The sequence below is a fragment of the Somniosus microcephalus genome, chromosome 18 (assembly GCF_052327205.1).
Source record: "Somniosus microcephalus isolate GS21.2 chromosome 18, FLI_Smic_1.0, whole genome shotgun sequence".
NCBI classification, from domain to species: Eukaryota; Metazoa; Chordata; class Chondrichthyes; order Squaliformes; family Somniosidae; genus Somniosus; species Somniosus microcephalus.
The window spans coordinates 6,456,668-6,469,937 of record NC_141004.1 but is presented as its reverse complement, the minus strand read 5'-3'; the positions used below and the strand labels follow the sequence as shown (position 1 = coordinate 6,469,937).

The following is a 13,270-nucleotide window of genomic DNA, read 5'->3' as shown; positions in this document are numbered from 1 at the left end:
TGTCAAAAAAGTGCAGGAATCTTTACATCAACTTGGAGACGGGGCCTCGGTTTAATGTTCCAACAGTGCAGTGCTGCCTCACGGAGGCATCAGCATAGAGAATATCCCATTAACTCCTAGATCTTGAGTGGGGCTTGAACCCAGACCTTCCCAACTCAGAGGTGAGAGCACGACCAGTGAGCCAAGCTGACACCAGTGGTTCAATATCAGGGGCAACTGGTTTAAGTTATACTGGGTTTGAGTTTTAAAACTTCAAGCTTGAAAAGAGGAAGAGACGAATGGGAGGTGGTTCAATATAATTCTATGATTCTAATGCAGGACCACAAGGAAAGGGCGGGGGAGTGGGATTAGCTGAAGTGCTCTTGCAGAGAGCCGGCACGGGCTCGACGGGCCAAATGGCCTCCTTCTGTGCTGTCACCATTCTATGATTCTAGGTGAGGAGTTCCACAGTTTGGGGGCTAGGTGAAATGATGAGTTACTATAGGAGACGGTCCAAAAGTCTTAAGAACATAAGAATTAGGAGCAGGAGTGGGCCACATGGCCCCTCGAGCCTGCTCCACCATTCAATAAGATCATGGCTGATCATCGATCTCAACTCCACTTTCCCGCCCGATCTCCATATCCCTTGATTCCCCAGAGTCCAAAAATCTATCGATCTCAGCCTTGAATATACTCAACGATTCAGCAACCCTCTCAGTGAAGAAATTCCTCCTCATTTCAGCCTTAAATGGCCGACCCCTTATCCTGAGGCTGTGACCCCTAGTTCTAGACTCTCCAGCCAGGGGGAAACAACCTCTCAGCATCTACCCTGTCAATCCCCCCTCAGAATCTTATAGGTTTCAATGAGATCCCCTCTCATTCTTCTAAACTCTAGCGAGTATAGGCCCAATCTACTCAATCTCTCTTGACTTTACCAAATTGAGAATGCAGGGGAGTTTGTAGGACGGGATATTTGGAGCGTAAGGGGAACACGAGAGGTCAGGGAGCCGTGACCATAGACGTATCAATTAAAGAGAGAGCGAGAGGCAAGGAAGTTTGCAGTGGAGAGAGCGAGAGGTTGGAGGCTGGAGATTACACAGGGATGGTCAATCAGGTGCGAAGACTTTTAATTTTTATCCTGTCCAGGAACGAGCCAGGGATCTGGATAAACCTCTCCACATTTGGGAGCAGGACTCAAGTTTTTTTTGAAGGAAGGAGAGGCGCCATTATTCTCACCGTCACTCGGAACAGTTCGAATTCCATTGATGCAAAAAGAAAATCAGGAGATTTACAGAAAAAATATAAACCGTTCTGATAAGGTCGCCAACTCTGGCGACGTATTCTTGGAGGTTTCATCACATGACCTCCTGCCTCACTGACGCACTGGTTGTCATCTTGCTAAATTTTATAGATTCTGGATGGTTCCTGCAGATTGGAGGATAGCAAATGTAACCCCGCTATTTAAGAAAGGAGGAAGAGAGAGAAAACAGGGAACTACAGACCTGTTAGCCTCACATCAGTAGTTGGGAAAATGCTGGAATCTATTATAAAGGATGCAATAACTGGGCACTTAGAAACTAATAGTAAGATTGGGCAGAGTCAACATGGATTTATGAAAGGGAAATCCTGTTTGACAAACCTACTGGAGTTCTTTGAGGATGTAACTAGTGGAGTAGACAAAGGGGAACCGGTAGATGTGGTGTATTTGGATTTTCAGAAGGCCTTCGATAAGGTCCCACACAAGAGGTTGGTGAACAAAGTTAGGGCACATGGAATTGGGGGTAATATTCTAGCATAGATTGAGAATTGGTTAACAGACAGAAAACAAAGAGTAGGGATAAACGGGTCTTTTTCAGGATGGCAGACTGTGACTAGTGGGATACCGCAAGGATCGGTGCTTGGACCCCAGCTATTCACAATCTATATCAATGATTTGGATGAAGGGACTAAATGTAACATTTCCAAATTTGCTGATGACACAAAGCTAGGTGGCAGTGTCAGTTGCGAAGAGGAAGTGAAGAGGCTTCAAGGGAATCTCGACAGGCTCAGTGAGTGGGTGAGAACATGGCAGATGGATTATAATGTGGATAAATGTGAAGTTATCCACTTTGGTAGAAAAAACAGAAAGGCACAGTATTTCCTAAATGGTGAAAGATTGGGGAATGCAGATGCTCAAAGGGACCTGGGTGCCCTTGTACATGAGTCACTGAAAGTGAATGTGCAGGTGCAGCAAGCCATTAGGAAGGCAAATGGTATGCTGGCCTTCATTACAAGAGGATTTGAGTACAGGAGTAAAGAAGTCTTACTCCAATTATATAGGGCCTTGGTGAGACCACACCTGGAGTACTGTGTACAATTTTGGTCTCCTTACCTAAGGAAAGATACACTTGCCATAGAGGGAGTGCAACAAAGGTTCACGAGATTGATTCCTGGGATGGTGGGACTGTCGTATGAGAAGAGATTGAGTAAACTAAGCCTGTATTCTCTTGAATTCAGAAGAATGAGAGGGGATCTCATTGAAGCACACAAAATTATTACAGGGCTTGATAGGGTGGATGCTGGGAGAATGTTTCCCTTGGCTGGGGAGTCTAGAACCAGGGGCCACAGCCTCAGGATAAAGGGTAGGCCATTCAGGACTGAGATGAGAAGAAATTTCTTCACACAGAGGGTGGTGAATCTATGGAATTCTCTACCCCAGAGGGCTGTGGAGGCTCAGTCATTGGGTATATTCAAAACAGAAGTCGATAGATTTCTGACTAGTAAGGGCATCAAGGGATATGGCGATAGGGCCGGTGAATGGAGTTGAGGCAGAAGATCAGCCATGATCTCATTGAATGGCGGAGCAGGCTCGAGGGGCCGAATGGCCGACTCCTGCTCCTATTTCTTATGTCTTATGTTCTTACCCAGTCGAACAGCCTTTTTCCCCCATCTCCAATATTTTGATAACTATTAAATGAAAAAGAAAATGAAAAAAACCCCACAATTTTTGTCTAAAAGTCCCTCTGATTTTTCTCCCGGGTTTTGCTCCCAGATGTGTCCTGGAGATTAATCGTCAATTCCTGGAGACTCCAGACCAATCTCTGGAGGAGTTGGGAACCGTAACTTCAGACCTGATTAAAATATTGAGGAGGCTCTCGATGCCGTAATGTCACTGCCTCTTTGTAGTTCTGATGTCCAGGCCGTTCTTTTATTTTAAGCAAAAGAAGTGGTTTTATTAATTTCCTCTCTAACACGGGATTTTGAAATCGAGGCACTAAAGTACCTCGGCTACACTTCCTGTAGAACTGCTGTAACCGATGGGTTTATAATAATACATCATTTGTGAACTTCCCGAGAAAAATAGGAACCTCATTGTTAAAAAATATTTAGTGTAAACATTCTGATCATTCTTTCATTTAAAAAAACAAGCTTAACTCGGTCCCAGTTAGGACATGAAGCTCTGTTAACTTCACAGCTCCACGGAAAGGAATGATTTATTTCTGTTATGTGGGAAACTACGGCTGTGCCTCTGAGGCAGATGTTTTGATGTTGAACAGTTCACTGTTTAAATTCATATTTAATGTTTGCTGGACTCCAAATAAACACACAACTGATCCAAGGATAATTCTGGTTTCACTGTGAAATTCCAATAGATCCAAACCACTTCCCATTCCATTCCTACAGCGCAGGAGGGCTGGTCCAAGTATAACATTTTGTCTTCTGGTAATAAAACTCTCTCACCTCTCATTGCAACCTTTCCCGTCTCTCTCCCTCGGTTTTATACGACATTTGTACGCTTAACTTCCCTCAGCCACTGCTGCTAAGCTCTGGAAGACAGATTATTATCTGAACGGCAATAGATTGGGAGAAGGGGAAGTGCAACGAGACCTGGGTGTCCTTGTGCACCAGTCGCTGAAGGTAAGCATGCAGGTGCAGCAGGTGGTTAAGAAGGCAAATGGTATGTTGGCCTTCGTAGCGAGAGGGTTTGAGTACAGGAACAAGGATGTCTTGCTGCAGTTGTACAGGGCCTTGGTGAGGCCACACCTTGAGTATTGTGTGCAGTTTTGGTCGCCTTATCTGAGGAAGGATGTTCTTGCCATGGAGGGAGTGCAGTGAAGATTCACCAGGCTGATACCTGGGATGGCAGGAATGACGTATGAGGAGAGATTGGGTCGATTAGGCTTATATTCACTAGAGTTTAGAAGAATGAGAGGGGATCTCATTGAAACTTATAAAATTCTAACAGGACTGGACAGACTAGATGCAGGAAGGATGTTCCCGATGGCGGGGGAGTCCAGAACCAGGGGTCACAGTCTAAAGATAAGGGGTAGGCCATTTAGGACTGAGATGAGGAGGAATTTCTTCACCCAGAGAGTGGTGAACCTGTGCAATTATCTGCCACACAGGGCAGTTGAGGCCAATTCATTAAATATATTCAAGAAGGAGTTAGATATATTTCTTAGGGCTAAAGGGATCAAGGGATATGGGGAGAAAGCAGGGACAGGGTACTGAATTTGGATGATCAGCCATGATCTCATTGAATGGCGGAGCGGGCTCGAGGGGCCGAATGGCCTACTCCTGCTCCTATCTTCTATGTTTCTATGGATACACTGTCCCCTATCTTCCACTCCCTGCCTGTTCACTATGCAGGAATGAAGACTTATCATGCCATTTCGCACTCATTATTTTCTGGGACCTCAAACCTATGGTGGTCTTCACCTCCCTCAGCTTTCCCTACCTCCCGTCCAAATTCTAGTGCCCCAACCAATCAACCACCGCCTTGGCCAAGATGAGCTAACTCAGCATTGACCAGGCATTTACCAGAAACCTCCTAGTTTGTTGGGAGTCAGTACCACACCACAACACTGCCTTTAACCACTCATACTGGAAGGAGTAAACACTGAAAACTACCAGAAGTTAAAATTTTTAATCTGTAAAAAGATTTAATTTTCCTGTCATAACACGCCCGCCTTCAGACAGGACGTCCCTTTAATCCGTCCTTTCAAACGGCGTATTCAATAGGGTCACGAAACGTACCTTGTTCAAATGAGCTTCGTAGTTCCCCAGCTCCTGACTCAGGCTCACACACTGGTTATTGAAGGGCCTCAGTTGTTTCCTGATGTCACCAGTTGTCCTGCAAAGTGCGGCTGTGATTACAAATCCAATCGAGACCTTCGTTCACCATCCCTCATTATCCAGCTCGTTATTCTCTCTCACCTTTTTTTTTTTTTTTAAATGCCAGGTTTCCCGGTCCCTAGCTGTGGGAGTTTTTATTTTATTCATTCTCGGGATGTGGGCGTCGCTGGCAAGGCCGGCATTTATTGCCCTTCCCTAGTTGCCCTCGAGAAGCTGGTGGTGAGCCGCCTTCTCGAACCGCTGAGTTTGATATAACTGAGCGTCTCGCTCGCTCGGCCACTTCAGAGGGCAGTTCAGAGTCAACTATGTTGCTGTGGGTCTGGAGTCACATCTAGGCCAGACCGGGTAAGGACGGCAGATTTCTTTCCCTAAAGGACATTCGTGACCCAGTTGGGCTTTTACGAAAATCCGACAGCTTCAGGGTCACTTTTACTGATCCCAGCGTTTTCAGATTTCCAGATTTTTAAAACTGAATTCAAATTCTCAAACTGCCCTGGTTCTCTGATTGGTCCTGTAACAGAACCACTTCGCTACTGTGTGACAGGGATTGTCTCCCAGGCTGGTCCTCTTCCACCAATGGCACAGCGAGTACCTGAGCCATGTAGACCGCGATGGTCATCTAGCCCTGGTCTGCGGCGAGTCATCTCATCTTAGCTGGGGCAGCGATAGAAGTTCTACAGTTGGGCTCAGCACCCATGGGCCAGGGAGGGGAAGCTGAACTCGAGTGCCATCTCCTGACTGCCACCCAGTGACTCGACTGGAAGATGTGTGGGCATCAGGCGACGACAGGCTCAAGCTTCACTACACTGCTCTCCACCAGCAAGTGGTCTGCTGACGTACTGTTAAGGACAAGGTACCAGAGGGCACCCAGCACCCATGGAACTGGAGTCAGCACCCTCAGGAGAGATGGGGAGAGTTAGGACCGCTGGGCTGACTCTGTCTCTCCATTTGTTGCTCGATTTTAAAATTCTCATCCTTGCAATCAAATCCCTCCATGGCCTCACCCCTCCCTATAACTGCAACCTCCTCTACAACCCTCCGAGATCTCTGCGCTCCTTCAATTCTGGCCTCTTGAGCATCCCCAATTTGAATTGGTCCACCATTGGCGGCCGTGCCTTCTGTTGCCTGGGCCCTAAGCTCTGGGATTCCCTCCCTAACCCTCTCCGCCTCACTCTCCTCCTTTAAGATGCTCCTTAAAACCAACCTCTTTGACCAAGCTTTTGGTCACCTGCCCTAATATCTCCTTATGGGGCTCGGTATCAAATTTTGTCTGATAACGCTCCTGTGAAGTGCCTTAGGATGTTTTACTATATCAAAGGCGCTATATAAATGCAAGTTGTTGTTGCTCATCTTGAATTTAACATTAACGCTCTGCAGTCACACAGTCCAGTGTCTCCCCAACGATGGGATATTCTGGCCTTCTGAAGCTGCAGAGAAAAGCAACCTCTTGTTCATGGGCTTTTCAGAATGGATGAAGATGTCTTCTCCCGTGCCCAAGCTTGCTTGGAACATCAGAGAAATGCAGTGGGCTGTAAATGCTCTTAAAAATAAATAATCAGGAACAGACTGCACCAGTTGGTCGCTTATCCAAACCAGGCTCAGCCTCTGCCCCGAACGGCCTTTGATCACCTCAACTGGCCATCGGCTATCGACCAGCTCTCAGACACGAACCCTAAACCAAGCCTTAGTGACTAACCCCAAGCCAACCCATAGTCACTTACCAAATGGTTCTCAGTTACTCCCCAACTGCTCCTCAGTCACTTACGTCAACTCTTGGCCACATAACCCGACCAGCCCTTTGCTAACGACCCTAACCAACCCTCAGACACTTATCCCATCTGGGCAATCAACCACCTAGCCCAACAGGTCCTCCATCATCTTCTCTGACTGGCTGTCTACGCAAACCGGCGCTCAGTCACCACGTGTCGGCCGGTCTTGGTTACCCACCTCATCCAGTCTGTGGTCAAGGCCAACAGCTTCTGATATTTCTGCACACAATCTTCTCTGACTAACGTCAGCACTTTCTTCGCGTGAATTCCCATTTTGATCCTGGAATATCAAAAGAATACGAAGAAGGCAAGATGTCCCGTCCAAAGAATGGACAATACAAACGCAGGTGAAGGTGCAAAGTTCAGAGTTCAGGACACCAGCAAATTTGGATAGTGAGAAAGACAAGTTGAGATACATTACATAGGATATACGGCACAGAAACAGGCCATTCAGCCCAACCAGTCCATGCCGGTGTTTATGCTCCACTCGAGCCTCCTCCCGTCTTTCCTCATCTAAATCTGTCAGCACAATCCTCTATTCCCTTCTCCCTCATATGCTTGTCCAGCCTCCCCTCAAAAGCATCTATCCTATTCGCTTCAACCACTCCCTGTGGTAGCGAGTTCCACATTCTCACCACTCTCTGGGTAGAGAAGTTTCTCCTGAATTCCCTATTGGATTTCTTGGTGACTATCTTATATTGAAGGCCTTTAGTTATGCTCTTCCCCACAAGTATCCACTCTAATAAAATCTTTCATAATTTTATACACCTCTACTAGGTTTTATAAGATAATGTTTTGCCGTCTTAAACACCTTATTTAATCTAAATCCATCTGTTCTTTACTTCTGCAGCTCCCACAAGGAAGGCAGATAAAGCAAGGCAGTTATGTTAAACCGTTTATAAAACACTGGTTCGGTCTCAGCTGGCATATTGTGTCCAATTCTGGGCACCACACTTTAGGAAGGATGTCAAGGCCTTGGAGAGGGTGCGGAGGAGATTTACTGGAATGGTGCCGGGGATGAGGGACTTCAGTTACAGGAGAGACTGGAGAAGCTGGGGTTGTTCTCCTTAGAGCAGAGAAGGTTAAGGGGAGATTTGATGGAGGTGTTCAAAATTATGAGGGGTTTTGATAAGAGTAGAGAGGGAGAAACTGTTTCCAGTGGCAGGAGGGTCGGTAATCAGAGGACACAGATTGAAGATAATTGGCAAAAAATCCAGGGGGAGAGATGAGGAGAATGTTTTTCACACAGCAAGTTGTTGTGATCTAGAATGCGCTGCCTGAAAGGGCGGTGGGAGCAGATTCAATAGTAACTTTCAAATGGGAATTGGATAAATACTTGAAGGGGAAAAATTTGCAGGGCTCTGGGGAAAGAGCGGGGGGTGGGACTAACTGGAGAGCTCTTTCAAAGAGCCGGCACAGGCACGATGGGCCGAATGGCCTCCTCCTGTGCTGTAAGATTCTATGAAGCTGCAAGTGACCATTTGGCAGTGCCACTCTGCCACTGGCTCTGCAGATTGGCAAGGTTGCCGTGGGTCACCTTGGCTTCAGCAAGAGAAAGAAGCAGCTTCAATTCATACAACACCTCACTGATCTCTCACAAATATCCCAAAACACTTCACATAGTCAGAAATGCAGTAATATGTTATGTAGGCAAATATGGCAGTGACTTTACACACAGCAAGATCCCACAAACAACAATGCAATGAATGACCCGTTAATCTATTTTTAAGTGGTTGGTTGCAGGAAAAATGCCATTCCAATAATTCCATGAGATCTTTAATGTGCAACTGAACCACCAGAACAACCTTGGTTTAGCGTCTCATCTGAAGAAAGGCCCCTCCGATAGTGCAGCACTCCCTCAGTACTGCCCCTCCAACAGTGCGGCGCTCCCTCAGTACTGCCCCTCCGACAGTGCGGCGCTCCCTCAGTACTGCCCCTCTGACAGTGCAGCGCTCCCTCAGTACTGCCCCTCCGACAGTGCAGCGCTCCCTCAGTACTGCCCGTCCAACAGTGCGGCGCTCCCTCAGTACTGCCCCTCTGACAGTGCAGCACTCCCGCCCCTCTGACAGTGCAGCACTCCCTCAGTACTGCCCCTCTGACAGTGCAGCACTCCCTCAGTACTGCCCCTCCGACAGTGCAGCGCTCCCTCAGTACTGCCCCTCTGACAGTGCAGCGCTCCCTCAGTACTGCCCCTCTGACAGTGCAGCACTCCCTCAGTACTGCCCCTCCGACAGTGCAGCGCTCCCTCAGTACTGCCCCTTCGACAGTGCAGCGCTCCCTCAGTACTGCCCCTCTGACAGTGCAGCGCTCCCTCAGTACTGCCCCTCCGATAGTGTGGCGCTCCCTCAGTACTGCCCCTCCGATAGTGTGGCGCTCCCTCAGTACTGCCCCTCCGACAGTGCAGCGCTCCCTCAATACTGCACTGGGAGGGTCAGCCAGGATTTTTGTGGTCAAGTCTCTGGAGTGGGACTTGAACCCACGACATTCTGACTCAGAGGTGGGAGTGCTACCCACCGAGCCAAGCTTACACTTTTAAACTGACATGGGACAAATTATAAAGCAAACTTACTTCTCAAATTTATGGATTTGCTCGTCATTGTACTGAAGTTCTGAAAACACAAATATTGGATGATTAGACCACTGCAAATGCCAATGCTTAATTCAAGCTGAGCCTGCCTCTAATGTAGGGATCATTAAACCCGCTCCCACTGCGACCATCCATTGACTGGGAGGGCGCATTTTTCTTTTTTTTATTTGTTCCTGGGATGTGGGCTTCATGGCAAGGCCAGTATTTATTGCCCACCCCTAATTGCCCTTGAGAAGGTGGTGGTGAGCCGCCTTCTTGAACCGCTGCAGTCCGTGTGGTGAAGGTGCTCCCACAGTGCTGTTAGGGAGGGAGTTCCAGGATTTTGACCCAGCAACGATGAAGGAACGGCCGATATATTTCCAAGTCGGGATGGTGTGTGACTTGGGGGGGAACTTGCAGGTGATGGTGTTCCTGTGCGCCTGCTGCCCTTGTCCTTCTAGGTGGAAGAGGTCACGACTTTGGGAGGTGCTGCCGAAGAAGTCTTGGCGAGTTGCTGCAGTGTATCTTGTAGATGGTACACACTGCAGCCACGGTGCGCCGGTGGTGGGGGGAGTGAATGTTTAAGGTGGTGGATGGGGTGCCAATCAAGCGGGCTGCTTTGTTCTGGATGGTGTCGAGCTTCTTGAGTGTTGTTGGAGCTGCACTCATCCAGGCAAGTGGAGAGTATTCCATCACACTCCTGACTTGTAGATGGTGGAATGGCTTTGGGGAGTCAGGAGGTGAGACACTCGCTGTAGAATACCCAGCCTCTGACCTGCTCTTGTTGCCACAGTATTTATGTTGTGTGGGGGTTGGGTGAAAACCAAGTTTAGGTTTGGCGTTACACCCCGCTCCCCTCCCCCACTGTCAAATAGCCCGCCGACTCATCTTACACAGGTTCCCAAGTGACACTTGGACGAAGTGAGCCAAGGGCAACCAGCGTCTGTGGAACTGTCGCCCAGTACGAGCTCGCGCCTTCAGGGGCAGTTTGGGAAGGCAGAACTGATGCACGGAGCCGAAGACTAAATGAGAAATGGTTGTGAGAAAGAAAGACTTGCATTTCTATAGCGCCTTTCACAACCTCAAGACGTCACAAAGCGCTTTACAGCCAATGAAGTACTTTTTTTGAAGTGTCGTCACTGTTGTAATGTGGGAAACACAGCAGCCAATTTGCGCACAGCAAGCTCCCACAAACAGCAATGTGATAATGACCAGATCATCTGTTTTAGTGATGTTGGTTGAGGGATAAATATTGGCCCAGGACACCGGGGAGAACTCCCCTGCTCTTCTTTGAAATAGTGCTGTGGGATCTTTTCCGTCCGCCTGAGAGAGCAGACGGGGCCTCGGTTTAATGTCTCATCCGAAAGACGGCACCTCCGACAGTGCTGCACTCCCTCAGCACTGCACTGGGAGCGTCAGCCTGGATTTTGTGCTCAAGTCTCTGGAGTGGGACTTGAGCCTACGACCTTCTGACTCAGAGGCATGACCGAAGGGTATGGGCGCCAGTAGGCTTGGTGCCCAGTTGCGGCCGCTGGCCGTGTTTGACACTGCACCACGTCTCCAACGTATTACCCAGCAATGCATCAGCTCCTTACTCATTCTCAGTCGGTCCCTTCTGAGCTGGTGGTGAACAGCAGATACTTTCTCCAGTAAAACTTCCACTTTTCCAATTCTATAAAATAATTAGACAACACAAATATTAATTATTCTTCATTCACAGATCTTCCTCATCTATTCTATTCATCCCTTCATTTCCTCCTCTCCTCCATGCTAGGGACCGACTCTATGACCACTCGGGCCTCAACCAAGTTCCCATTCGCCGTGTGCACGTTTAGACAGCGAGTGTCAGCCGGGTTATCGGAGCGTCACAGCCGAGCTCGACCCTGTCCTCACCCAACATCGACACACAAGCACGTCTTCATGCAATCAAAGAAAGAAAGAACTTGCATTTCTATAGCGCCTTCCACAACCTCAGGATGCCCAAAGCACTTTACAGCCAATGAAGTGCAGTCGCTGCTGTAACGTAACCAATTTGCGCACAGCAAGCTCCCACACAAACAGCAATGTGATAATGACCAGATCATCTGTTTTTAGTGATGTTGAATGAGGATAAATATTGGCCCAGGACACCGGGGAGAACTCCCCAAGCTCTTCTTCAAAATAGTGGCCGTGGGATCTTTTATGTCCACCGGAGAGAGCAGACGGGGCTGCGGTATAATGTCTCATCCGAAAGACGGCACCTCCGACAGTGCAGCACTCCCTCAGCATGGCACCGGAGTGTCAGCCTGGATTTTGTGCTCAAATCTCTAGAGTGAGGCTTGAAACCACGACCTTCTGACTCGGAGGCGAGGGTGCGACCCACTGAGCCAAGGCCGACAGCTCCAAAAAAACAACCAGCTCTAAAAATAAATATGTTCTGTTTAAAAGTGGAGTGAGCTGGCCATGTATCAGTAATATTGTTAAGAAATTCACTTCGATCTGTAGTTGTTTGTTTCTGATTGCCAATCCATATTGTTGGCTGTAATACAACAGCCTGCATCATTGTTGGATTGATTGAGAGCACTTTGGGGGCAATTTTAAGTTTGTTCGTTCATTATGCGCCCCACCCAACTTTGCCTCCGATTGACTTTAACGGAAAGGTAAGTCGGGTGGCGGTGAATATCAGGCGGCTATTTCAGTGTCGCCCGCTTAACACCATCTCCCAAAGTTAAGATGAACCATTTGTCTTAAATATTCATCTGAATCTGACGTCAATTGAACTTGTCAAACTGTAACCTCCTCCATCGCTTCTCACTCAGCCTCTACGCTCCAGCCCACTGGAACTCCCTGCCTCGTCCCCTCCTCCTGCGGACCTCCTTCACTGTTGCCAGGGAGACCAAGGACCTGGTTTGAAGCCCAATTTGCGCCACACACAGTACCGTGGAATACTGTGCCGGTTTGGGCTCCCCGTTACAGAAAGGCGCTAACGTCACGGAGAGCGTCCAGTGATGCCGGGGATGGGAGACTAGAGCGGGGCAGTGGGATTAGTCTGGGATTGATACAGGACTATGGGGAGAGAGCGGGGCAGTGGGATTAGTTTGGGATTGATACAGGGCTATGGGGAGAGAGCGGGGCAGTGGGATTAGTTTGGGATTGATACAGGACTATGGGGAGAGAGCGGGGCAGTGGGATTAGTTTGGGATTGATACAGGGCTATGGGGAGAGAGCGGGGCAGCGGGATTAGTTTGGGATTGATACAGGGCTATGGGGAGAGTGAGTGGGGCAGCAGGATTAGTTTGGGATTGATACAGGGCTATGGGGAGAGAGCAGGGCAGCAGGATTAGTTTGGGATTGATACAGGGCTATGGGGAGAGAGCAGGGCAGCGGGATTAGTTTGGGATTGATACAGGGCTATGGGGAGAGAGCAGGGCAGTGGGATTCGTTTGGGATTGATACAGGGCTATGGGGAGAGAGCAGGGCAGCGGGATTAGTTTGGGATTGATACAGGGCTATGGGGAGAGAGCGGGGCAGTGGGGTTAGTTTGGGATTGATACAGGGCTATGGGGAGAGTGAGTGGGGCAGTGGGATTAGTTTGTGATTGATACAGGGCTATGGGGAGAGTGGGGCAGTGTGACCCAGATTGCCATAACATGAGGAAAAAACTTAGAAAAATATCAAACCAAAAACACAGACATCCAGAAAACGAGGAATTACGCCTTACTTATTGTCAGACACTAACACAATACAGAAACACACTCAGAACCAAAAAAGAGCAATATATTAAGAATACACTCAGCTCCATTGAGGAATCCATTGATTCCAATTGTTTCTGGGACAACTGGAATACATTACACAAAAAACA

At 48.3% G+C, this 13,270-nt stretch overlaps 1 protein-coding gene across 6 annotated transcripts in view; it reads right to left on the bottom strand.

Moving 5' to 3' along the window:
* The window catches only part of LOC147104991 (serine/threonine-protein kinase TBK1-like), a 112,342-nt gene that overhangs the window by 13,221 nt on the left and 85,851 nt on the right, over window positions 1-13,270 (bottom strand). For 5 of the 6 annotated variants that reach the window (XM_086010983.1, XM_086010984.1, XM_086010982.1 and 2 more), the window contains 4 exons: window positions 11,025-11,101; window positions 9,433-9,472; window positions 7,042-7,143; window positions 4,996-5,092 (listed from right to left, as the gene is read on the bottom strand). In XM_086010983.1, the coding sequence (XP_085867109.1) occupies window positions 4,996-5,092; window positions 7,042-7,143; window positions 9,433-9,472; window positions 11,025-11,101 (316 nt within the window). The remainder of the gene's footprint in view (window positions 1-4,995; window positions 5,093-7,041; window positions 7,144-9,432; window positions 9,473-11,024; window positions 11,102-13,270) is intronic. The other variant, XM_086010986.1, reaches the window with a different exon arrangement.